The sequence below is a fragment of the Ursus maritimus genome, unplaced genomic scaffold (genome assembly GCF_017311325.1).
Source record: "Ursus maritimus isolate PB19 unplaced genomic scaffold, ASM1731132v1 scaffold_1, whole genome shotgun sequence".
Classification (NCBI taxonomy): domain Eukaryota; kingdom Metazoa; phylum Chordata; class Mammalia; order Carnivora; family Ursidae; genus Ursus; species Ursus maritimus.
This window is the reverse complement of record NW_024423343.1, coordinates 43,065,064-43,092,607: the sequence shown is the minus strand read 5'-3', so window position 1 is coordinate 43,092,607 and position 27,544 is coordinate 43,065,064. Positions and strand designations below refer to the sequence as shown.

Below are 27,544 nucleotides of genomic sequence, written 5' to 3'. Positions count from 1 at the left end.
GGCAGTCTACACACTGTAGAGATTATTACCGGGCAGGCTGACAAAGGGAATAAGCTGTGGATCAGCACTCTCTCCCATCCTTAACTAAATTCCACCCTAATAAAGGGTGCCCCTCCAGAGTAGATAAGGGAGTCCCACGTTTGCTTCCTGTTACAGCTCAAGGGAAAGATGGGACAGCCACCTACTCCATGTGGCTGTGGATGCCCTTAACGTGGAGAAAGATCTGAAACTTCAAGCAATGTGATAGAAGGTTCTCATACTTTTTTATAACATCCCTTCTCCTATCCCGAACATGCCTCGCTCAAGATCAGATATCCATCTGGAGATCTATGTGCTTCCTCCTGGAAAGCTAAGTTCACCCCATAGTTTCAGAAATGGAACACATTAGCAAGGTCGGTTAGTCGATGTAGTCCAACTGGCTTATGGGCTCAAGGGTAATATAAGCCAGTTCAAGGAGAGTGAGTTCCCAGTTGAGGCAGAATAAATCCCAAATTTCTTGCTCGAAATTCTGAGGCAAAACCACCTTGAACTAGATTTTCTGTTACACTGACCACAAAGAGATTCAACTACTATGGTAGGAACTGCCATCGCCATATAGAGATGGATAAACTAGTGGATAAGAAAGTAAATTCAAGCTAGGATTTAAACCTAACTTGTCTGTCTGTACGTTCTTTGCCACTATGCTATTCTGTGCTAAGAAATTGGCCACAATATTAAAAAAAAAAAAAAAAGACAAAGCTAAGTAATATGTGTCCCTTGCAAGAGCCTTTAGAAAAGTTTTTAAAACCATATTTTACAAATGTAACTCTTAAATGCACTAGTAGGGAAACTCATAACCAAGAGGACCTTTCAAAAATGTTTTTACAAAATAAAAGCCTATCTTTTTATATATAAATTTAGATTCTTATATATTAGATTTTCTTAAAGTAGGTATTTTTTTAACCGAAGTGTAATTATTCATGAAAAAATATTTACTGAAGGTGCCAGGCAAAACAGTCCTGAATCCAGACATAATTGTCTCCATTTCTCACATGAGGAAACATGATTGGAGAGCTTAATTACCTTCCCAAAGGTCATAAAGCTTTAAACAGTAGCTCCTGGATTCAGACCCATGTCTAACCAAAAGCCTGGGATCTCAAACACTTATAGTGCCTTCCTGTGCAGTATGAGTTATTCCAACTACACCAAATGCAATAATCCAAGTAATTACCTTTTCAGAATCTACAAAATGTGTAGCAATTCCTGCTACATACACATCTCTTCCTTTCAGCCTGAATCCCGTCAATGCAAGGAAGTAACCAAGTTCTCCTTGAAGTCGTGGCAAGAAATAACCTCCACCCACATCAGGGAACAGTCCTGTAATTAAATAATGATGAGCGATAATAATGATTCAAATTAAAAAGATGAATATAACTCTTTATTTGAGATCATATGGCCATTTCTCTCCAGTATTTGAATCTATACTAAAAATATTACTAAGTACTTTCCAATGCAATCAGTATCACAAAAGACTTGCTATTAAATTGTTCTAACTTGAATATTTTTCAAAATTTTCATGTCTCATTTCTATAGAAGTTGATAAAGTACTTGATGGCATAATTTTGTATATAAGTAGTACTCATTAAATATTACCTAAAATTTCCTTATCACTATTTTTAATAATCTCTGAAACAGTAAAAAATGAAAATGAATCATTGAACACTACATCAAAAACTAATGATGCACTATATGTTGGCTAATTGAATTTAAATAAAAAAAATATTTTCTTTCCAAATGATAAGCAAAGAAAAAATACACATAATCTAAAGCTATATTATGTGAAAATTCATTATTACCATTCAAAAATCATAGTCTATTCTGTTAATCAATTATCTAATATTCAGGGTATTTAAAGTGATGCAATAACCTTTAGTCCTACACCAAGAGTGTTTATACCTAAGAAAATCACTTGCATTTCCTCTTTTCTTGGCCACCTTTTTTTTAAATTCCCTTATTCTCTCTACTGGTAACAACTGAAAATAGCATATATGCAAATTCTTGCCAGTACAGTACTTTTTGGTATTTAAGAGCTCCATAAACAACTGTGACCCTCTAGTTTTATAAACTAGATACCTATTCTAAGATTGCTTCACTTAATGAAATTGAGATAAAAACACAAGCATTCAAAATTCTTTCCAATTCTACTTGACAAAAAGTTCCTAGACTTGAAAGAATTAGCAGCATTCTACTGTAAATATCTCTTGGCACCTCGAACAAGATAGCTCTAAAGTTGAATTCATGACTTCCCCTGACTCCTATCATCTCTCTTCTAGTATCACTTACCTCAAAGAGTACTCAACCATCCAGTCTTGACACCTTCCTCTCAGACCACCAATGACTATGACCTATTGATACCTTCTCCTGAAAGTTCTCCATACAGTAGCCAGAGTGATCTTTTTAATAACACAAATCTTAAAGAGTTTTGCCTTCTACTGCTTAAAACTCTTCCATAACCATTTCCCCTAGATTAAAACCAACACTTTATCAAAGTCTTCAAGGTCCCCAGTCACTTTTTCAAGTACATCTCTTACCACTCATTTACTACATTTCAGCCACTCTGTTCTTTCAGTTCCCCAACATTCTACACTCTACATGCCTTCTACATTATATATTACCTGCCCCACAGCCTCAGCAGCACTCTGCCCAACTGAAAACACAGTCTGTTCTGAAATACGTTCCTCTGTTCCAGGGTACTACATTCTCTCTTTTTGCCCCTGTCTCAATGGCTGCTTCTTTCCATTCCCCCTTGCTGCGTCTACTTCCTTCACCTGACCCCTACATGCTGCTGTGCCTAGGCTTGATCTTAGGCTATCCCTAGACCCACATTTCCTTAGCACTTATGGCTCTATAGAGATAACATTTATATACTGATAAATCCCTGTTATGGACTGAATTGTGTCCCCCACAAAAGTTTTCACTTTATGAAAAACTTTATGCTAATAAATTGGACAAATTTCTTAAAAGATCCACCCTACCAAAGTCTGTGCAAGAAACAGATAATTTGAATAGTCCTACATATTTAAAAACTTTGAATTTGTAGTTGAAAACCTTCCCCCAAAGAAAACCTGAGGTCTAGACGGCTTCATTGATGAATTCTACCAAACACAGAAAAAGATTATACCAATTATACAGAAACTTCTCCAGAAAATGAGGCCAGCATTACTCCCATACCAGAAGCAAGGACATTACAAGAAAGCCACAGACCAATGTCTTTCATGAACACAGATGCAAAAATTCCAAACAAAATTTTAGTATATCAAACTTAACAACATATAAAAAGTATAACACCTCATACTAGAGTGAGATTCATCCTAATAATGCAAGGCTAGTTTAATGTTGAAAAATCAATCAAAACAATTCATCATTAACAAATTGAAAAAGAAAAACCAATAATCACCTCAACTGATGCAGAAAAAGTTTTGGCTTTTTAGATTCAAAATCCATTCCTAATAAAAACCCTCAGCAATTTAGGAATAGAAGAAAATATCATCCTGATAAAGGGCACCTATGAAAAACTTATACCTAACCACCCACTTTATTGAAGGACTGAATGTTTTCCCTAAGATCGAGAATGAGGCAAGAAGGCCCACACTCAGCACCTCTATTCAACATTGTATTGGGGGTTCTACCCAGTGTAATAAGGCAAGAAAAATAAAGAGTATCCATATTGTAAAGGAAAATGTAAAAGTGACTTTATTTGTAAATGATGTAATTATTTATACAAAAAAAATCTGATACAATCTACAAAAAAATCTACTAGAGCTAATAAATGAGTTTAGGAAGTTTGCAGGACACAAAGTCAATACGGAATCAACTGTACTTCAGGTGGCAGTCCAAGATGGTGGCTTAGGAAGACCCTGAATTCATCTTCTTCCACAAAGACACCAGATCTACATCTACATATCGAGCAATTCCTGTTAAAAAAGAACTGAGAACCAAGTGAACAGCTTCTGGACAAAAAATGATAGAAGGAACCACATATACAACAGCAGGAGAGACAGAGATACAGGCAGTAAGACAGGAACACCACTCCCAATGTGATGCACAGTAAGGAGGGATATCACTGAGGGGCCCCTGCACAGACTCACCCACCCTGAGCACAGTGGGAAAAAATCAAAACAAAACAAACACAGCTGTTTAAAGAGCAATTAGAATGTAAGTGAAGAAAATCCACTTACTAACCTTACAGCATCCACCAAATAGGAAGGGCGCTGCTGGAACTCTCTGGGGTCAGAAGTGCCAACAAGCACCACATTTTACATTCCACCCCCCGCCCCCACCCAATCCACTTTCACAGTGCAGACGGGAGCAAGGTTCAGGCACTCTAGTCAACCTACTAGACCTACCTAAGCAAGTCCCAGATCCCTAGCCCACACAAATTGTGCCTGTCCACTAAAGGTGCCTACCCCAGTCCCAGCCGTCCTGTTAAGGTAACCCCAGAGAGCAGCATACTCCTGGCCCATCCCTGCTCCAGCTGCAACCAGCCAAAGCTGCCAAGCACACCAGTCTACAGGGAGGAAGCTCCCGCTCAAGGCCACTCCTTCCAGACTAGGAGAGGTATGTAGCTGTTCTAACTCACAGAAACAAACACAGAAAGTCAAACGAAATGAGGAGACAGAGGAACACATTCCAAACAAAAGAAGATAAAACCCTGGGAGTGGGGGGAACCTTAATGGAACAGAGATAAGTAATTTATCAGATAAACCACCTGATAAAGAGTTCAAAGTCATAGTCATAAAGATGCTCACTGCACTTAAGAATGAAGGAACTTCAACAAAGAGAAAATATAAGAACCAGAGCTGAAAGACAACTGAAATGATACAGAAGGACAAATCAGCATTTGAGAGACAGAACAGTAGAAATTACCTAATCAGAACAGCAAAAAGAAAAAAGAATTTTTAAAAATGAGGGTAGCTTTAGAGATCTCTAGGAAAACATCAAGTGTACATATATTCACATTACAGGGGCCCTAGGAGAAGAGAGAGAAAGGGGCAGAAAACTTATTAGAAGAAATAATGGCTGACAACTTCCCTAATCCAGGGAAGGAAACAGACATTGTTCAGGTCCAAGAATCAAAGAAAGTACCAAACAAGATGAACCCAAAGAGACCCACACCAAGACATAATAATTAAAAGTAGTGAAACTTAAAAATAAAGAATCTTAAAGGCAGCAAAAGAAAAATAGTCACATAAGAGGGAAACTCCATAAGACAATCAGCTGATTTTTTCCCAAAAAACTTTACAGGCCAAAAGAGAGTGGCAGGATATATTCAAAGCGTTGAAAAGAAAAACTTACAACTAAGAATACTTTATCCAGCAAGGCTATCATTCAGAACTGAAGGGGAGATAGAATTGAAGGAGTTCATCACCACTAAACTGGCTTTACAAGAAATGTTAAAGGGTCTTTTTTTTTTTTTTAAAGATTTTATTTATTTATTTATTTATTTATTTATTTGAGGGAGAGCAAAGGTGAGAGAGATCACAGAGGAAGAGGGAGAGGGAGAAACAGACTCACTGCTGAATGGAGAGCCTGATGCAGGGCTTGATCCCAGGACCCTGAAATCATGACCTGAGCCAAAGGCAGATGCTTAACTGATTGAGTTACCCAGGCTCCCCAAGGGTCTTCTTTAACAGAAAAAAGAAGGCCATAACTACAAATAAGAAAACATATGAAAGAAAAAAAAATCTCACTGATAAAGGCAAATACATAAAGTAAAATATAGTAAAAGTAAATATATAGTAAAAAAATATATATATATATCAACCATTTAAAAAGCTAATATGAAAATTAAAAGACAAAAATAGTAAAATCAACTGTAACTACAATAAGTAGTCAAGGGATACATAAAATAAAAAGATGTAAAATATGACATCAAAAGGAGGGGGAGGAGTAAAAATGTAGGGCTTTTAGAATGTGTTTGAACTTAAGCAACTTTCAACTTAAAATAGACTGATATATTGATATATATATCAATATATGTATGTATATATATCAGATCTCATATATGATATATGATATATATATATATAAATATAAATATATAAAAGACATATATATATATCTATACACACACACACACACACAGATTGATACATGTGAACCTCATGGTAACCACAAACCAAAATCCATAATAGATATACAAAAAAATGAAGAGAAAGAAACCCAAACATAATACTAAAGAAAACCGTCCAAGGGAATACACCAGTAAGAAAGGAACAGAGAAGAATTACAAAACAACCAGAAAACAACAAAATGACAATAAGTACATACCTATTAATAATTACTTTTAATGTAAATGTACTAAATGCTACAGCCAAAAGATATAGGTGGCTGAAGGGATTAAAAAAAAATGTCCCATCTATGCTGCCCACAAGAGACTCACTTCAGATCTAAAGGCACACACAGACCTAAAATGATATTCCATGCAAATGGAAAAGAGAAAGCTGGTTAGTGATACTCATGTAAGACAAAACCAACTTTAAAATTGTAACAAAAGACAAAGAAAAACATTACATGATGATAAAGAGGTCAATCCAAGAAGAGGATATAACATTTATAAATATTTATGCACCTAACACAGAATCCTCTAAATATATAAAGTAAATATTAACAGACAAAAAGGGAGTAATCCAGTAATACAATAATAAAAGGGAACATTAATACCCCACTCACATCAATGGACAGATCACACAGAAAATCAACATGTTAGACCATATGGACTTAGTAGATATAAACAGAACATTACTTTAAAAATGCACATGGAATATTTTTCATGATAGATCACAAGTTAGGCCATAAAACAAGTCTCAATAAATTCAAGGCAACTACAATTATATCAAGCCTTAACTGTATGAAACTGGAAATTAATTACAAGAAGGAAACTGGAAAAAAACCCACAAACACATGAAGACTAAGTAACATGTTACTAAATAACCAATGGGTTAAATAAAATAGGAATAAAAAGGAAACACAAAATCTATGGGATGCAGCAAAAGCAGTACTAAGAGGGATATTCATAGGGAAATACCCACCTCAAAAAAACAAGAAAAAATTCCCCAAATAAACAGTCTAACTTTATATCTAAAGGAATTAGATTGAAAAAAAAATAAAGGCTAAAATTTGCAGAAGAAAAGATCAGAGAAGAAATAAATGGACTAAAAAAAAAAATCAATGAAACTAAAATCTGACCCCTTGAACAAACTAAATCGATAAACCCACAGCCACACTCATAAAGAAAAAGAGCCCAAATAAATAAAATCAGAAATGAAAGAAGTTACAACTGACATCACAGAAATAAAGATTACTGTGTACACATAACAGATTACTACGAACAATTATCATATGCCAACAAATTGGAAAACCTAGAAGAAATAAATTCCTAGAAACACACAACCCTCCAAGACTAATCTCAAAGAAAATCTAAATAGACCAATTACAAGAATGAAACTCATTCAGCATTTTAAAACTCCCCCAAAACAAGAGTCCAGGACCAGAAGCCCTCACAGGTGAATTCTACCAAACATTTAAAGAAAAGTTAATACTTAACCTTCTCAAATTATTACAAAAAATAGAAGAGGAAAAATGCTTCCAAACTCATTTTATGAGGCTAGCATTACCTTGATATTGAAACTAAAGACGCCACTGAAACAAACAAAAATTACATACCACTATCCCTGATGAATATAGATGCAAAAATCCTTAACAAAGTATTAGCAAACCAATTCAACAATACAGTAAAAGAATCATACACCACAATCAAGTGGGATTTATTCCAGAAATGCAAGGACTTTAACATCCACCTATCAGGGGGCCTGGATGACTCAGTCAGTTAAGCATCTGCCTTCAGCTAGGGTCATGATCCCAGGGTCCTGGGATAGAGCCCCGTGTTGGACTCTCTGATTGTGAGGAGCCTGCTTCTCCCTCTCCTCCCCATTTGTGCTCTCTCTCTCGCTATCTCTCTCTCTCTGAAATAAATTTTAAAAATCTTTTTTAAAAATCCACATATCAATCAATACATAGCACTGTATTGATTGTATATGTAACACAAAGGATAAAATATGAAAATCATTTGATAAAATTCAACATCCATTTATGATAAAAAAAAAAAAAAACCACCTCTCAACAAAGTGGGTATAGAAGGAATGTACAATGTATGGCCCCAATGTAATAAAGGCCATGTATTACAAATCCACAGCTAACATCATATTCAATGGTGAAAAGCTGAAACTGTTTCCTCTAAAATCAGGAACAAGACAAGGATGTCCACTCTTGATGCTTTTAGTCAACATTGTACTGGAAGTCCTATCCATGGCAATCGGCAAGAAAACAAAATAAAAGGCATCTGAATTGGAAAGGAAGAAATAAAACTGTCATCATTTGCAGATAACATGATACTATACAGAAAACCGTGAAGAGTCCACCAAAAAACTGTTAGAATAAGTGAATTCAATGAAGTCCCAGGATACAAAATTAATACACAGAAATCAGTTGTGTTTCTAAACCCTAATAAATGAGCTATCAGAAAGAGAAATTAAGAAGTCAATCCAAAAAAGAAATCCATTTACAACTGCATAAGAAAATAAATAAAATACCTAGGAGTAAATCTAACCAAGGAGGTAAAAGACTCTGAAAACTGCACAGCACTGATGAGAAAAACTGAAGACAGCACAAATAAACAGAAAGACATTCCATGCTCATGGACTGGAAGAATTAATATTGTTAAAATGTCCATACTACCAAAAGCAACATACAGATCCAAAGTGATCCCTATCAAAATTCTAGTATATTTTCACAGAATTAGAATAATCCTAAAATACCAAAGGAACCACAAGAGACCCCAATAGCCAGCATAGCCTTGATAAAGAAGAACAAAGCTAGAGGCATAATGCTCCTTGATTTCAAACTGTACTACAAAACTATACAAATTAAAACAGTATGGAACTGACACAACAACAGACACATAGATCAATGGAATAGAGACCTCAGAAATAAAACCACATGTATATGGTCAATTTATCTACGGCAATGGAGGGAAAAATACAGTCGGGAAAAGATAGTCTCTTCAATAAGTGGTATTAGGAAAACTGGACAGCAGCTCACAAAAGAATGAAACAGGACCACTTTCTTACACCATACACAAAAGTAAACTCAAAATGGATTAAGGACCTAAATGTGAGACCTGAAACCATAAAAATCCTAAAAGAGAGCACAGGCAGCAATTTCTCTGACATCAGCCATAATAACATCATTCTATATATCTCCTGAGGCAGGGAAAATAAAAGCAAAAATAAACTACTGGGACTACATCAAAATAAAAAGCTTCTGCACAGTGAAGGAAACAATCAATAAAACTAAAAGAGAACCTACTGAATGGGAGAAGATATTTAAATAATCAACAAAAGTAATAGGCAACCTATTGAATGAGAGAGGATATTTGCAAATGACATATCTGATAAGGGATTAGTATCTAAAATATATGAAGAACTTATACAACTCAACACCCCAAAAAACAATTGAATTAAAAACGGGAAGACATGAATAGACATTTCTCCAAAGAAGACATCCAGATGGCCAACAGACACATTAGATACTCAACATTACTCATCATCAAGGAAACAAATCAAAACTACAGTGAGATATTACCTCACACCTATCAGAATGGCTAAAATCAAAAATACAAGAAATAAGTGTTGGCAAGGATGTGGAGAAAAAGGAATCCTTTTGCACTGTTGCTGGAAATGCAAACTGGTACAGCCACTGTGGAAAACAGCATGGAGTTTCCTCAAAAAGTTAAAAATAGAATTATCCTACAATCCAGTATTTGTACTACTGGGTATGTACCCCCCAAAATACAAAAACACTAATTCGATGGGATATATGCACCCCTATGTTTACAGCAGCATTATTTACAATAGCCAAATTGTGGAAGCAGTCCAAGTGTCCACTGATAGATAAATGGGTAAAGAGATCTCTCTTTCTCTCTCTCTCTCTCTCTCTCTCTCACACACACACACACAGCAATATTATTCAGCCACAAAAAAAAGAATGAAATCTTGCCATATGCAATGACATGGATGGAGCTAGAGAGTATAATGCTTAGAAAAATAAGTCAGTCACAGAAAGACAAATACCATATGATTTCACTCATATGTAGAATTTAAGAAACAAATGGGCAAAGGAAAAAAGAGAGATAAACCAAGAAGCAAACTTTTAACTATAGACAACAAACTGGTGGTTATCAGAGAGGAGGTGGATAGGGGGATGGGTGAAATAACTGATGGGTATTAAGGAGGATACTTGTGCTGAGTACTGAAGTACTGGGTGATGTATGGAAGTGATAAATCAATATATTGTACACCTGAAACTAATATAACATTGTATGTTAACTATACCAGAATATAAAAACTTCATTTAAAAAATAAAATAAAATTTTAAAAGAAAACCACAATGAGATATCACCACACACCTGTCAGATTGTCTATCATCAAAAAGCCAAAAACCAGTGTTGGTAAGGATGCAGAAAAAAAGGGAACCCTCATGTACTGCTGGTGGAAATATAAATTGGGACAGCCACTGTGGAAAGTTAAGGGCGTTCCTCAAAAAATTAAAAATAGAACTACCACATAATCCACCTATTCCACTTCCGGGTATGTATCTGAAAAAATATAAAAATACCATATGCACCCCTATGTTCACTGCAACATTATTTACAATAGCCAAGATATGGAAGCAACCGAAGTGTCCATCAATAGATGAATGGATAAAAAAGATGTGGTAGACATACATATACGATGGAATATTACTTTCGCCACAAAAAAGGAATGAAATTTTGGCATTTGTAACAGTATCGATAGACGTAGGCGTATTACGCTAAGTGAAATAAATCAGAGAAGGACAAATACCGTATGATTTCACAATCCTAATCAAAATCCTAGAAGGTTTTCTAGTTGAAATTGACAAACTGACTCTAAAATTCATATAGAAATACAAAGGATTTTATAGCCAAAACAACTTGGGGAAAACAACAAAATGGGAGGATTATCGCTACATTGATTCCTACTACAAAGCAACAGTAATCAAGACTAGTGTTGGCACCAATATAACACATATAAAAGTACAAAAGCCATCAGTGGAGAAACAACAGCTTTTTCAAAATGTAGTGTGTGAACGACTATATCTTCATGTGCAAAATAATAAAATTTGATCCATACCTTTGATCCATATTTCACACCACGTACAAAAATTTCAAAATGGGGGCACCTGGGTGGCTCAGTCGGGTAAGTGTCCAACTACTGACTTCAGCTCAGGTCATGATCTCAGTCATGAGACCAAGCAGAGAGTATTGAGCCTGCTTGGGATTCTCTCCCTCTGCCACTTCCCACCCAACTCAGGCACACTCTCTCTCTCTCCATAAAAAAAAAAAAAAAAAAAAAAAAATTCAAAATGGATCATAGATCTCAAAATAAGACTATTTTCTCCTAATAATCTTTTATCTAAAATTAACGACCAGTGTGTTAGTGTTGCCAGTTAAATATTCTTTTCTTTTGTGTTTTCAGATACAATTACTGAGCTAATATAACTTTGAGGTATCTTCCTTTCTTAAGAATTCTTCCACTGCTGAGGCGCCTGGGTGGCACAGCGGTTAAGCATTTGCCTTCGGCTCAGGGCGTGATCTCGGCGTTCTGGGATCGAGCCCCACATCAGGCTCCTCCGCTATGAGCCTGCTTCTTCCTCTCCCACTCCCCCTGCTTGTGTTCCCTCTCTCGCTGGCTGTCTCTCTCTCTGTCGAATAAATAAATAAAATCTTAAAAAAAAAAAAAAAAGAATTCTTCCACTGCTATATCTCAGTAAGATTCCATCAATTCCTTTAACAACAGTGTAATCTGAAATGCATCCAAAGATAATTCTAAAAGTGATGATGAAAAATTGGGGGTTTTTACCTATTGCTGTTTCTGGCATCGCAAAAAGAGACTTTTCTGTGGCCACTCGGAATTGCCCATGAACTGAGAGACCAACTCCCTAGGAAAATAAGGCAAAAAGTTGTTTAAAAATACTGTAAAAAAAAATATAAACAAACTCATATACACACAAACATTTTAAACCAAGTAAATTATTTTTACGGAATTTCTTTTAGGAGCTACACTGGAGAAAAACACTAAAACACATAATTTCAGGAATACTGGACAAAAAAATATATGGGTATCCCTGGTACCTGCAATAGGCTTGTTTTAGCTGTTTTCAATCAGTATTTTGTGTTATGTTTAATGTACTCTTCCCCATTCCCTCTCATTTTCAAATCCAGTATAGCGTTATAGACTAGTGACTGTTCCCAGAATGACTGCGTGTTGTCATCAGTGGAACCAGTCATCAAAAGAGCACAACCAAGCCATTCTAGCTAATTTCAGTACTTTGAACAGTATCTTAACACATTTATTCACATATTTCATCATTTATTACATAGTTCATAACATTAGTAACATCATTTTTCTTAGATACAACATTTAACAGGGCCTACTGTACACCTCTTAAAAACTGATTACTAAACATAAGTTTTAGAAAATAAGATTTGGCTGAAAGTCTCTATCTCTAATTTGTTGAATGTCACTGAAAAGGGAAAACTTAACAGTAATCTTTGAATAAAGATATTTGAAAAAACATAGTTTGAATAAAATGAAATAAGAGGTATACATGTGATGACAAAGTATCCAGCTAACACCAGTGCTCACACTATAACATGCATTTCCTATGTTATGTTCTTTTCACATTATTCAGAACTTCTGTTAGACTGTTTTTGTTCTCATTCTTGATCCTTTTTAACCAGTGTATTCTATCTTTGTCAGCATAGTATTAAATGAGTTAAAACAAAGTATTCAGAGCAATACCAGGCACTTCAGAGTTCTGTAAGCATTAACTAAATAGAAAGGGCCTCATTTCTATCTGGTTCTTCTAATCTTTCACTACAATTTCTTCAACTCTTTCAAGTGTTTTCATACTCAGTTCAGCCATTTAAAAGTTCTTGAAACTTTTCCCACGTTGGGTGTAGAGATTACTTAAAATAGTGTAGAGATTACTTAAAATATAAAATCTTAAAAAATAAAAAAGGAAAAGAAAAAGAAAAAGTATGGGGGTGGGGAGGCCTGGTTCAGTCAGTGGAGCGTGTGACTCTTGATCTTGGGGCTGTGGGTTCAAGTCCCACGTTGGGTGTAGAGACCACTTAAAAATAAAATCTTTAAGAAGAATAGCAAAATAAAAGTTCTTGAAACTTTAAAACCCACTTAAGAAACACTAAAACACACATGCAATTTCTTATAAATTTTACATACTATATGCTAAGCTTAAGTTTTAGAAGACCATGTAAATAAACATGAAAGTGAATAAAATTCTTCAGCCACTACCTGCATCTTCTGGTGTCAACACTTATAAGTTAAATCCACAATGTCTGATATTCTTCATACAGGCAAATATCATGTTATAGGTATTCTATTATGACACAGTCAACTGACAATACTGACCCAAATTTGACTGTATATACTTTAAGATGATGAAATCTTACAAATTTTAAATAAGAGTTACTTGTTTTAGTATTAACTTATTACATTATTTTAGAGGTCCTTGATTCATATTCTCTCCACTTTTAGTTTATCACATCGTAGCTGAAACTTATTAATGTTCAGGAATGTCTTGCTAAGAACTTAAGAGTTGGACTGGATTCCCAGTTTTCCAACTTTGTTCCTTTGAGTCCTAGGGCTCAGAACTGCCTCCATGGGGATGCACAGTAGGTAAATCACCAGGTTTCATGGACAGACCCTGCTTCAAACCATACTCCTCTGGTCATTGTCTCCTATCTCTTTTAATTAACTCTGATTCGACAAACAGCAATGTCTATATCCCCCTTTACTTAATATTTATGTATAAAGGTAAAATCTGACCACTGACCACAACCCCAATCCTAGTTTCCTCCCTCTTTCCAGAGAAAGAGTTACTATTAATTTGGTATGTAACCCTCCAGATTTTACCTTATGTATCTCTAATACATATTTGAACAAACGTGGATATTTATCTGAGAGACAGACAGACAGACAGACACACACACACACACACACACACACACACACTTCAAACTCTATTCATGGCATGCAGGGCTCTACATAGTATGGCCCAGTGTACCTCTGACTACATCTCCCACTATTCTTTTTTTTTTTTTTTTAAAGATTTTATTTATTTATTCGACAGAGATAGAGACAGCCAGCGAGAGAGGGAACACAAGCAGGGGGAGTGGGAGAGGAAAAAGCAGGCTCATAGCGGAGGAGCCTGATGTGGGGCTCGATCCCATAATGCCGGGATCATGCCCTGAGCCGAAGGCAGACGCTTAACCGCTGTGCCACCCAGGCGCCCCACATCTCCCACTATTCTTGCACACTTATTTCACCAACCACAGGGCCTTCATGCTGTTCCTCCAAAATTCCAAGCCTTTACAATTTCAATTAATCATATAATTTTAAAGAGAGAAAGACATACTAGAGAAGGCCTATCTGTCTGTCCCATCACTGCCCTTTCTCTACCCAAAGACTTTGCCCTTCCCTGAGCAGTGGCTGAACTAGGGATGGGTACCCAAGGGTAGCCATTCAAGGGTAACCAGAACTGAAAGGCCCAGGGAGCAAAGGGAGAGAAAGAAAAGTGCATTAGACAAGATTTTCACCCGTAGGAATTTAAACTAAAATACAGTGGACTGCTGTGAGTCAATGACAGCCAAAGCTTAAAGGTCATTTGAAATTTGAGCTGAAGAAGACATGACAGCCAAGTTAAAGCAGAAATTATACAGGGTGATGATGAATAAACTGAGAAGGCTGCATGCAGTCCACAGAGCAAACAAAGCAAACCTACAAAAAAGCAGCAGAGATCGCTTGCAGTTCAATTTTTAGGAAGACAAGCGATGCTGCCCATTTTTGTCCATGGATTCCCATTTGATCCCCACACTTATCTAATAACTGCTCCATTCTCTCTTCTGGATCTGTGTGAGTCCATGTTCTTTTCAATTAAAAAAGTCTCTTGCTACATTTTCAATTAGAACCAGATCTATATCCTGTCATGCTTCAGCATCACACAATATAAGCTGTCTTGTATGCCTCTTCCTGCTAACACTGCTCATCCCAGACTAGTCACCCCATTACATCTTCTGAAATCCTCCTTGTTTGGCATGAGAACCACTTCACAGCCCAACTTCTCTATAGAGGGCCTTTATCTACCTCCTGAAATCAAAAGAGAAAGAAATTTATGAGCCCTGTATTCTTTGACATAGAAACTACAGATCCTATTTTCACTGAGTTATCTTGTATTACATATTATTTTGTATAATCCATAGCTGATAAAATGAATGAAATCAAAGACTTCAAGACTTTAGAAAGAATTAATAATAAGCTTTCAGAATAAGAGATGCTTGACATAAGTACCATTAAGAGCCAATTTTAAAAACCTTTTAATTAAGAGGAAGGCTGGAAAAGATGCAAGTCAGTGCACTTGGAGGTACTAAGAATAAAATGCTGATCAGCACTGAAAAGGATGTAGCACCTTCGTGGCAGATTCGGATCTGATTTTTGTATCTTATATAAAAGAATCCGTTATGGTTGTTTATAAGAAGTCCCCCTTGAAACTTTCAAAATTTACTGTTACATACTTTTTAACCATTAACCTGAGCTGGTACCCTTTGCTAGACTAAAGACTTCAAAGCCTTCGATTTTTATTGTATTAACGGTTATACTGCACAGATTCATTCCCCAAATGTAAGATGCCATTCTAATTCCTAACTCTCCTCAAATACTCTCCCTGCATCCTACCAAACCCCCTATTCAAATCTCATCATCTAAGTGGATATCTCAGTAGCATCTGGCACAGCTGCTTAGTCCCTACTTCAGGAAACACTTCACTTGACTTTGAGACACCATACTCTGCTGGTTTTCCTTCTATCTCCGTAGTTGCTCTTTCTCTTCTTCTTGACATCCAAATGTTGATCTGCCCACACCAATGATCAGATGTCATTCCTCTACTCCACTTCACCTGCACTCTGTTCATTCTACATTAACGACTGAAATCAATTCCCTGTCCTGATTTCCCTAGAATTTTATATCTACCTGCCTACTTAATGTCTCCACTTATATATCTAATATTTTTCTCAATGTTCATACATCAGAAGTAAATCTCTTGATATCTCCTTAAATGCGGTGCTCCCTCAGTAAATAGCACCACCATTCACCCAGCTTCTCAGGCCAAAAACCTCAGCATCATCCTCTTTCTTTCTGATCCCCCAATCTAATCTACGAACAGGTCTTTACAGCTCTAACCTCAAAACATACTTTAGATCGGGCCACTGTTCACATCCCCACTGTTACAACCCTAGTTGAAGTCACTAGTATCTCTTGCCTGGGCTGGTCGCTCTTGCTTCTGTTCTTGCCACAATCCATTCTCTACACAGCAGCCAAGTAAGCTTATTAAATGTAAATCGGTTAAGGCTTTCTCCTGCCCAAAATTCTCCAGTGACTTCCTATTACATTAAAATATTACCAAAATTCCTCCTCATGGCTGATAAGGCCATTGTCTGGTCCCTTTCTAGCTCCCTGGTCTTGGAGTTTACCATTCTCTACTTTCCTCACTGGCGCTCAGGTCAGCCACATTGGCTTTTTAAAAAAACGTTCTTAATTGACACATAATACACATTCAAAAATATACAAATAGTTGCAAATGGTAAGTATACATGTCCAATGAATCACCCAAAAGTTAACACACCTATGTAACCAAAATGTAGATAAAAATTATCAGAAATTATTTTTTGTACCCTGTAAGTCATCATTCCCTCCTTCAGGCAACCACTATCCTGACTTCCAACAAAATAACATTTATGCTTTCTGATTTTATCTTGATATAATTAGAATCATAGAGTATATACTATTTATCATTTAGTCAACTCTATTTGAGATTCGTTCACGTTGTATGCATTTTTTTTTCATCGTACAGCATTCCTTTGTACAAATAACTTATTGATCTACAGTAAATAGCTAGTTAGGTTTTCTGGCTTGGGGCTACTGCAAATAATGATTCGATGACCATTCTCACGCATGTCTTTTGGTGCATGAGTGCACACATTTTGTTTGGGTATATACCAGGAAATAAAACTACTGGGTCAAAGGAAACTAATTTAATTTTTTAAAATAAGAAGTTTCCAAAGCAGTAGTACCAATTTTCTACTCTACCAGCACTACATGAGTTTGTTATTCCCCATCCTCACCAATACTTCAACTTGTCTTTCATAATTTTAGCCACTTTAATGAGTGTTAGTATTTCACTGATTTCAATTTCCATTTCCTTGACTAATACAGTTGAATGTTTTGTTATATTTGTTATCTGGATATCTCTGTAATATGTCTACTCTCATCTATTGTTCGTTTTTTCCATGGAATTTTTGAATGGACTGTAGAAATTCTTTATACATTCTGGATAGGATTCCTTTGTCAGATATATGCATTCTAAGACTTACTTTGCAGTCCATGATTTGCCTTTTCTCTCTTAATGATGTCTGAGAATGCACAGTTCTTAGTTTTGAAGTCTAATTTGTTATTTTTATGGTGCATTTATATAATATGTAAAGTAATCCTTCCCTACCCTGTAGGCAAAGCCATAAGTATATGTTCCAAACATTTAGAATTTTCCAGTTTCTGTTATTGCTTGCTAGCTTAATTCCACTGGGGCCAGAGAACAGTCTGTAAGATTAATCCTTTTATGTTGAGACTAATTCTGTGGCCAATTTTGGTCAATGTCCCATGCGCACATGAAATGAACATATCTGCAATTACTGAGTACTATTAATTGGATCAAGTTTATTGGACAATGTTCAAATTATGTGCATGCATGAAACATATGTGTATATATATATGTACTTATACTGAGTAGTTGTCTACTCCATTGTTGAAAGAAGTGTGTTAACTCTTCTCCTTGGATTGTGGTTTTTGTCTATTTCCCCTTTTAGGACTTACTTTTTGCAGAGATCAAACATTTTTAAATGTTTGACAATATGACACCAGTAGAGTTATTTCACATAGAGGTTTGCACCCATAGTTTCTCAGTTTTAGCATTACTGTCATATTGTATGCTATGGAACTCATTGAGTTCAGCTAGCTTCATATTCAGTTATAAAGAGTTTCAGACAAATATTTATAAACTATATTTCTACAGTTGATTGAGGTCAATAAAATTTTCAGAATCTGACCTTGGTCATCTTTTTTTAAATTTTTATTTATTTATTTTTATTTTTAGAAAGAGAGAGAGAGCACAGGGGCAGGGGGAGAGAATCTTAAGCAGGCTCCACAGCCAGTGGGAGCCTGACTTGGAGCTCTATCCCACCACCCTGAGATCATGACCTGAGCTCAAATCAAGAGTCAGATGCTTAACCAACTGAGCAGGTACCCCGACCTTGGTGATCTTAAGAGGGTGAAGATCTGAACAGAGTTTAATAGACTGAATTAAGCCCTACCTGCTAAGGAAACAAATAATGGAAATTAGGGCTTGCCAAACTGGGTCCCCTAATGCTACACTCTAGGAGTTTGGATGCCCTGGATTCAGACCAACTCTCACTTGGAGTGAAGCTCAGCTACAAATCCTTCTATTCCCAACTGGATCTAGATGATCTGGAATTACTAGTCCCCTCAGCCTACTAAACACAAAGGTACATCTTCCTTGGAGGAAGGTAATGTCACCCTAGGGTTCAAATAACAGCCAATTAGAAATAAGTAGCACCTGATTTGAAATAATCCAACATATACCACAGGACTAACACCAAAGAGAAGCAATACACAACAGATTCACAGGGCATACAAAGTTAGATTTATTAGAGCTAACCATTTTATAACTATGGAATATCCTTCTATATTAAAGTTTGTCATAAAATTTACCTTACTGGTTATTAAAATACATCAGCTTTCTTTCAGTTTACTGCTGGTATGGCATCTTTCTATTTCACATTTAACCCCTCTGTTCCTTTTAGTTATGGTGTCCCAAGCACTCTGACAGTTTTTGACATTCTTTACTTGTATTATTAGTAAATAATCATCATTGCAGTACTGAGCTAACACTGAACTGATAAAGTAAAATTAATTTGATCCATTTTTATAATCTAGTATAAAAATTCTAATATAAACAAAAAAACTAAACAAATATATGAATGTAGTCAACCACATACTGTCACAGGAATGACAATGTACTTAATTTTCTAATCTTTAAAGGTAAAATTTAGTCACTCTAAGACTGTTTTTTAATTAAGAGACATAGATGAGTTTTTAGACTGTTCAGTAAAGGGAAAAGGCTGGCATAGCTTTATTTAAGGCTTTAAAAAAGATCTTATGATAGTTACTTTAAAAGCACAGTTAAATCCTTCAAATTAAAATATGTTAATTACCCACTAGAAGTAAGCATCATTTCTATATTTCCAGATAATATACTATTTGAAACAAAAGGTAACATTTTAAAAAATGGATAATTAGGGAGGAGGAGTGGGTGACTCCGATTCAATCAGTCCCCTGAATTTAGCTGGATATCTACCAAGCCATTCTGAACACCCACGAAATCAGCCTGAGATGTATGGATCTCTACAGGCAGAGGATCAGAGGTCATGAGGTATGGGACAGAGTTGTAATTCTGTGGACAGATATCAGAGGATAAACAGGAGGAGGCTGGGAGCCACCAGAAGCTGGTCCCTGGAAAGTGATATAACACCCAAGCACAAAAGCATCCTGCACTGGGGGACTGGCTATAGCTTGCAGAGCGGTGACAGCAGGATGGGAAGGGCCTGATAACAGTGCTCAGACAGGATCCAGGAGCTGAGGGGGGTGCGAGCCCAGACAGTGTGTGGCGGGGAGGGGGGGGGCACGGGTCCCTTGGACCTGCACCCTTGGACCCGCACCCGTGGACCTGGGACCGATCATGGTTTTAGAAGCACAGAGTGCAGAGACAAGCAGTGTCCTGAGTCAACTGCTGAGAGGGTCTCTGGGGACATGCACTGCTTGTGGGAGGCTGTGGTTTTCAGCGGTGCTTACAGAAAGGGAGACTGTGTGTTCTGGAGGGTTCAGAGAAGAACAGACTGTGACTTCTCTGCCCTGGGGCGGAGGTCTGGATGAGGACATTTTCCTTTGCTCTGATCCTCTGAAAGGGCACAAAAGCTGCCAGAGAACAAAAGCCCAAAAAACCGGTTTCCTTGGAGCCCAGCCCATGGGGTTGGGGCAGGGCAACTCCACCCAAGCAGGGTTGCCCGAAAAACAGTGAGGCAGGTCCCTCCCCCAGAAGACAAGCTAGAAGAACAAGAGGAAGACAACCCTAGGGTCCCCATAAAACTTTAAAACCCTAATACCAGTGGGAAACAGTATATTGAGCTCCAGGTGTTGCCTCTCGGCTTGTGTATTTCTAAGATACTTTTTTTTCTTTTTATTCTTTCTCATGTTTCTTCTGTGTTTTTTTTTTTTTTTTTACCTATTTCTTATTTCAACTAGATGTTTAACATATTCCATAATAGCTTTTTAACTTGTACTTTTTCACACCTATATTTTATATATATATATAGAGAGAGAGAGAGATAAGCTTCAGTGTAGTCTTTTTTTCCCTATTCAATATTACCTTTATATATATACCAATTTTCATTTTCCTGTAACTCTGGAAAGTAGTGTCCTCTAACAAAGAGAACAGAATACACCCAGGAAAAACTGAAACACCCTACCTTGCCCACACTGACAGATTGTAGCCCACCCCCTTTTTTTTTATTTTATAAATCTTATTCTTGGGTTTCATTTTGGCTGTGTTTTTTCGGTGGTGGCTTCCTACCACTCCAAATATTCCCAGGGTGCATCTTGTCTGGATTGTGGTTGATATTTTGGACTCTGTACATCCCCTCAACAGAATAACTAGGAGGAGGAACTCCCAACAGAGAAAAGAACCAGAGATAATAACCTCTCCCACAGACCTAATGGATACAGATATCAGCAAGATGTCAGAAATAGACTTCAGGGTAGCAATTATGAAGACAATAATTAGGCTTGAGAAAACCATTAATGGCAACATAGAATCTCTAAGGGCTGAAATGAGAGCTAATCAGGCTGAACTTAAAAATGCTATGAATGAGATGCAATCTAAACTGGATACTCTAACAGCTAGGGTAAATGAGGCAGAAGAATGAATTAGTGATCTAGAAGATAAACTGATAGAAAGGAAGGAACAGGAGAAGGCCTGGGACAAACAACTTAAAATCCATGAGAACAAACTTAGAGAGATTAATGATGCCATAAAACGTTCCAATGTCAGAATTATAGGGATCCCTGAGGGGATGGGGAGACAGAGGACTAGAAGACCTATTTGAGCAAATCATAGCTGAGAACTTCCCCAATGTAGGGAATGAAACAAGCATTCGTGTCCTAGAGGCAGAGAGGACCCCTCCCAAGATCAAGGAGAACAGACCAATGCCCTGGCATGTAATAGTAAAACTCCCAAATCTTACAACCAAGGAAGCAATCCTAAGAGCAGCTAGGGGGAAGAGATTTCTTATGTACGGAGGGAGGGCCATCAAAATAATGTCAGACCTGTCCACAGAGACCTGTCAAGCCAGAAAGGGCTGGGAAGACATATTCAGGGTACTAAATGAGAAGAACATGCAGCCAAGAATACTTTATCCAGCAAGGCTGTCATTTAGAATGGATGGAGAGATAAAGAGCTTCCAGGACCACCAAAAACTGAAAGAATATGTGACCACCAAGCCAGCCCTGCAAGAAATACTAAGGAGGATTCTATAAAAGAAGAAAGACCCAAGAGTTCCATAGAAACAAGGACTGTACAAAGGATAACAATAAATACATATATTTCAGTAGTAACTCTTAACATGAATGGCCTAAATGCTCCCATGAAATGGCACAGGGCTGCAGATTGGATACAAAGACAGGACCCATCCATATGCTGTCCACAAGAGACTCATTTTGAACCTAAAGATACCTCCCAACTGAAAGTGAGGGTACATGTAGAAGCATTTATCATGCCAACAGACCTCAAAAGAAAGCTGGAGTAGCAATTCTTATATCAAATTAGAATTTAAACCAAAGACTGTAATAAGAGATCCAGAGGGACACTATATAGTTCTTAAAGAATCTATAAAACAAGAAAATCTAACAATTGTAAATATCTATGCTCCCAACATGAAAGCCAACTACATGAGCCAACTGTTAACCAAAATAAAGAGTCAGATTGATGATAACACATTAATAGGAGATTTTAACACTCCACTCTCAGTACTGGACAGATCATCTAAACAGAAGATCAACAAAGAAACAAGAGCTTTGAATGACACACTGGACCAGATGGACTTCATAGATACATACAGAACATTCCACCCTAAAACAACAGAATATTCATTCTTCTAGAATGTGCATGGAACTTTCTCCAAAATAGATCACATACTGGGTCACAAATCAGGTCTCAGCCAATACTAAAAGATTGAGATTATTCCTTGTATGTTATCAGACCACAATGCCTTGAATCTAGAACTCAATCACAACAAAAAATTTGGAAGGAATTAAAACACTTGGAAGTTAAAGAGCATCCTGCTAAAGAATGAATGGGTCAACAAGGAAATTAAAGAAGAACTTAAACAATTCATGGAAAGTAATGAGAATGAAAACACTTCAGTCCAAAACCTATGGGATACTGCAAAGGCGGTTCTATGAGGGTAATACATAGCCATCCAAGCCTCTCTCAGAAAATTAGAAAAGTCCCAAATGCACAAGCTAACCTTATACCTAAAGGAGCTGGAGTTGGGGCACCTGGGTGGCTCGGTCGTTAAGCATCTGCCTTTGGCTCAGGGTGTGATCCCAGGGTCCTGGGATCGAGCTCCTTATCAGGCTCCCTGCTCTGCTGGGAGCCTGCTTCTTCCTCTCCAAATTCCCCTATTGTGTTCCCTCTCTCACTGGCTATCTCTCTGTCAAATAAATAAATAAAATCTTTTAAAAATAATAATAAAGGAGCTAGAGAAAGAACAGCAAATAAAACCTAAACCAAGCAGGAGAAGAGAAATAATAAAGATCAGAACAGAGATCAATGAAATAGAAACCAGAAAAACAGCAGAACAGAGCAATGAAACTAGAAGCTGGTTCTTTGAAAGAATAAGGTTGATAAACCACTGGCCAAACTTATCCAAAAGAAAGGACAAAGGACCCAAATAAATAAAATCATGAATGAAAGAGGAGAGATCATGACTAACACCAAGGAAACAAACAATTATTAGAAATTATTACCAGCTTTCTTTATCTCTTTCTTCTCCTACCAATCTTCATATTTCTTATGTTCCATAGATGAGAGAAACCATACAAAGAGATAAAGAAAGGGGGGGGTAATCAGAAGGGGGAATGATGCATGAGAGACTATGGACTCTGAGAAACAAACTGAGGGCTTCAGAGGGGAGGGGGGTGGGGGAATGGTACAGGCTGGTGATGGGTGGTAGGGAGGGCATGTATTGCATGGTGCACTGGGTGTTATACGCAACTAATGAACCATCAAACTTTACATCAAAAATCAGGGATGTACTGTATGGTGACTAACATAATATAATAAAAAAATATTTTAAAAAATAATAAAAAAAGAAAAAAAGAAAAGAAATTATTACCAGCAACCATATGCCAACAAATTAAGCAACCTGGAAGAAATGGATGCCTTCCTGGAAACCTATAAATTACCAAGACTGATACAGGAAGAAATTAATAATCTAAATAGACCGATTAGCAGTGAAGAGATTGAAGCGGTGATCAAAAACCTCCCCCAAGAGTCCAGTGCCTGATGGAGTCCCTGGGGAATTCTACCAAACATTTAAAGAAGAAATAACACCTATTCTACTGAAGCTCTTTCAAAAAACAGAAACAGAAGGAAAACTTCCAAACTCCTTCTATGAGGCCAGCATTACCCCGATTCCAAAACCAGGCAAAGACCCCACCAAAAAGGAGAATTATAGACCAATATCCCTGATGAACATGGATGCCAAAATACTCAACAAGATCCTAGATAATAGGATCTAACAGTACATTAAAAGAATTATTCACCACGACCAAGTGGGTTTTATGCCTGGGATGCAAGGGTGGTTCGACATTCACAAATCAATCAACGTGATACAGCACATCAACAAAAGAAAAGACAAGAACCATATGATCTTCTCAATTGATGCAGAAAAGGCATTTGACAAAATACAACATCCGTTCCTGATTAGAACTCTTCAGAGTATAGGGATAGAGGGAACACTCCTCAATATCATAAAACCATCTACGAAAAGCCCACAGTGAATATAATTATCAATGGGGAAAAGCTGAGAGCTTTTTCCTTAAAGGACATAGTGCTAGAACTCCTAGCTTCAGCAATCAGACAACAAAAAGAAATAAAAAGCATCCAAATTGGGAAAGAAGTAGCCAAACTCTCCCTCTTCTCAGATGACATGACACTTTATGTGGAAAACCCAAAAGACTCCACCCCCAAAATTACTAGAACTCATACAGCAATTCAGCAATGTGGCAGGTTACAAAATCAATGCAAATAAATCAATTGCTTTTCTATATGCTAACAATGTAACTGTAGAAAAAGAAATTAAGGAATGGAATCCATTTACAATAGCAACAAAAACCAAAAGATACCTAGATATAAACCTAACCAAAGAGGTAAAGGATCTATACTCTAGAAACTACAGAGCACTAATGAAAGACATTTAAGAAGACACAAAAAGATGGAAAAACATTCCACGCTCATGGATCGGAAGAATAAACATTGTTAAAATGTTTATCCTGCCCAGAGCAATCTACACGTTCAATACCATCCCTATTAAAATACCATTGGCATTTTTCAAAGAGCTGGAACAAACAATTCTAAAATTTGTATGGAACCAGAAAACCCCCGAATCATGAAGGGAATGATGAAGAAGAAAAACAAAGCTGGGGGCATCACGTTGCCTGACTCCAAGCTATATTACAAAGCTGTGATCACTAAGACAGCATGGTATTGGCGAAAAAACAGACACATAGACCAGTGGAACAGAATAGAGGCTCCAGAAATGGACCCTCAACTCTATGGTCAACTAATCTTTGACAAATCAGGAAAAAATATCCAATGGAAAAAAGACAGCCTCTTCAATAAGTGGTGCTGGGAAAATTGGACAGCTACATATAGAAGAATGAAAGTGGACCATTCCCTTACAGCATACACAAAGATAAACTCAAAATGGATGAAATACCTCAATGTGAGACAGGAATCCATCAAAATCCTAGAGGAGAACATAGGCAGTAACCTTTTCATCAGCCACAGTAACTTCTTTCATGACATGTCACCAAAGGCAAGTGAGACAAAAGCAAAAATGAACTTTTGGGACTTCAAAATAAAACTTCTTCACAGCAAAGGAAACAATCAACAAAACTAAGAGCCAGCCCACAGATTGGGAGATGATATTTGCAAATGACATTACAGATAAAGGGCTGATATCCAAGATTTATAAAGAACTTCTCAAACTCAACACTCAAAAAACAAATAACCCAGTCAAAAAATGGGCAGAAGACATGAACAGACACTTTTCCAAAGAAGACATACAAATGGCTAACAGACACATGAAAAAATGCTCATCACTAGCCCTCAGGGAAATACAAATCAAAACCACAATGAGGTACCACCTTACACCAGTTAGAATGGCAAGACAGGAAATAACAAATGTTGGCGAGGATGTGGAGAAATGGGAACCTTCTTACACTGTTGGTGGGAATGCAAGCTGGTACAGCCACTCTAGAAAACAGTATGGAGGTTCCTCAAGATGGTAAAAATAAAGCTACCCTATGACCCAGCAATTGCACTGCTAGGTATTTAACCCAAAGATACAGATATAGTGAAAAGAAGGGGCACATGCACCCCAGTGTTCATAGCAGCAATGTCCACAACAGCCAAACTGTGGAAGGAGCCGAGATGCCCTTCAACAGTTGAATGGATAAAGAAGATATGGTACATATATACAACAGAATATTATTCAACTATCAGAAAGGATGAATACCCACCATTTACATCGACATGGATGGAACTGGAAGGGATTATGCTAAGTAAGTCAAGCAGAGAAAGACAATTATCATATGGTTTCACTTATATGTGGAACATAAGCAATAGCACGGAGGACGATAGGGGAAGGGAAATCTGAAGGGGGAGAAACCAGAGAAGGAGATGAACCATGAGAGACTATGGACCCAGGGAAATAAACTGAGGGTTTCAGAGGGGAGGGGGTGGGGGGAGAGGGTCACAGGGTGATGGGTATTAAGGAGGGCACATGTTGTGATGAGCACTGGATGGTATATAAAACTAATGAATCATTGAACACTATGTCAAAAAGTAATGATGTACTAACAGTGGCTAACTGAACATAATAAAAAAATAAAAATAAAAATGAAATACAAACTGCTAAAAAATAAAATACGAACTGCAAAAAAAATATGAAAAAAAGGAAAAAATAAAAAATGGATAATTACAAAGATTTTTTAAACATTTACTTATTTATTTTAGAGACAGAGTGAGAGAGCTCACAGGAATGCTCCCATGTGCAAGAGCGGGGGGCGGGGAGGAGGAGCAGAGGGAAAGGGAGAGAATCTCAAACAGACTCCCCACTGAGCCCATTGACAGGCTTGATCCCATGACCCTGAGATCATGACCTGAGCTGAAATCAAGGGTCAGATGCTTAACCAACTGAGCCACCCAGGTGCCCTGATAATTATAAGGATATTTAAAGTTAACTTAAGACATAGTCAACAACTCCATGATTTATATTAATGGCAAGATTAATCCCCCAATAAGCAAACAAGGACATATGTAGAGCAATTTAATTTGGTGCTTGAAAAAGAAATGTTCCAAATAACAGTACTGGATCAGTGTTAAATTTCTTGATTTTGGTGTCCTTATCCTTAGACAATACACACTGAACAATTTAACAATAGTTATCATGTCTTCAACTTTTTCTCAAATGGTTAAAAAGAAATTCTTCATAGATGTAGGAGAGAGGAAGAAAGAATGATAAAACAAATGTGGAAATAACAGGAAATATGAAGAATATATTAAAGTTCTCTGTACTATTATTGCATCTTTTCTGTAAAATTTGAAGTTGTCTCACAAAAAGGTTTTTTAACTAAAAAATAAAAATTAAAAACAAATGTTACAAAGGAAACAGTCAACAACCACAGTTAAGAAGGCAACTAACTCAGAAAGGCATACAATGGGGTGATATGACTAATGCTTATACAAAGGGTCGTGGATTTAAATTCTAGTCAGGGAGAATGACTAAGCTCCTGCCCAGAATGAACACTGCATCACAGTATCAGAGTATGTGAGAGTCCTCTCTCATCATCATTCAGGATTATAAACAGTGCTTTGAAATAGGTACACATTTTTGTTAGAAATTCAAATAGGTTTTCATCATACGTTATTTCACTAC

The 27,544-nt window shown here is 36.9% G+C and overlaps 1 protein-coding gene across 1 annotated transcript in view; it reads right to left on the bottom strand.

Annotated features, from left to right (window-relative positions):
• HIBCH (3-hydroxyisobutyryl-CoA hydrolase) overlaps positions 1-27,544 on the bottom strand; it is a 115,253-nt gene that overhangs the window by 39,150 nt on the left and 48,559 nt on the right. The window contains exons 7-8 of the mRNA XM_008687264.2: positions 11,979-12,057; positions 1,211-1,356 (exon numbers count right to left, since the gene is read on the bottom strand). Coding sequence (XP_008685486.1) covers positions 1,211-1,356; positions 11,979-12,057 — 225 coding nt within the window. The remainder of the gene's footprint in view (positions 1-1,210; positions 1,357-11,978; positions 12,058-27,544) is intronic.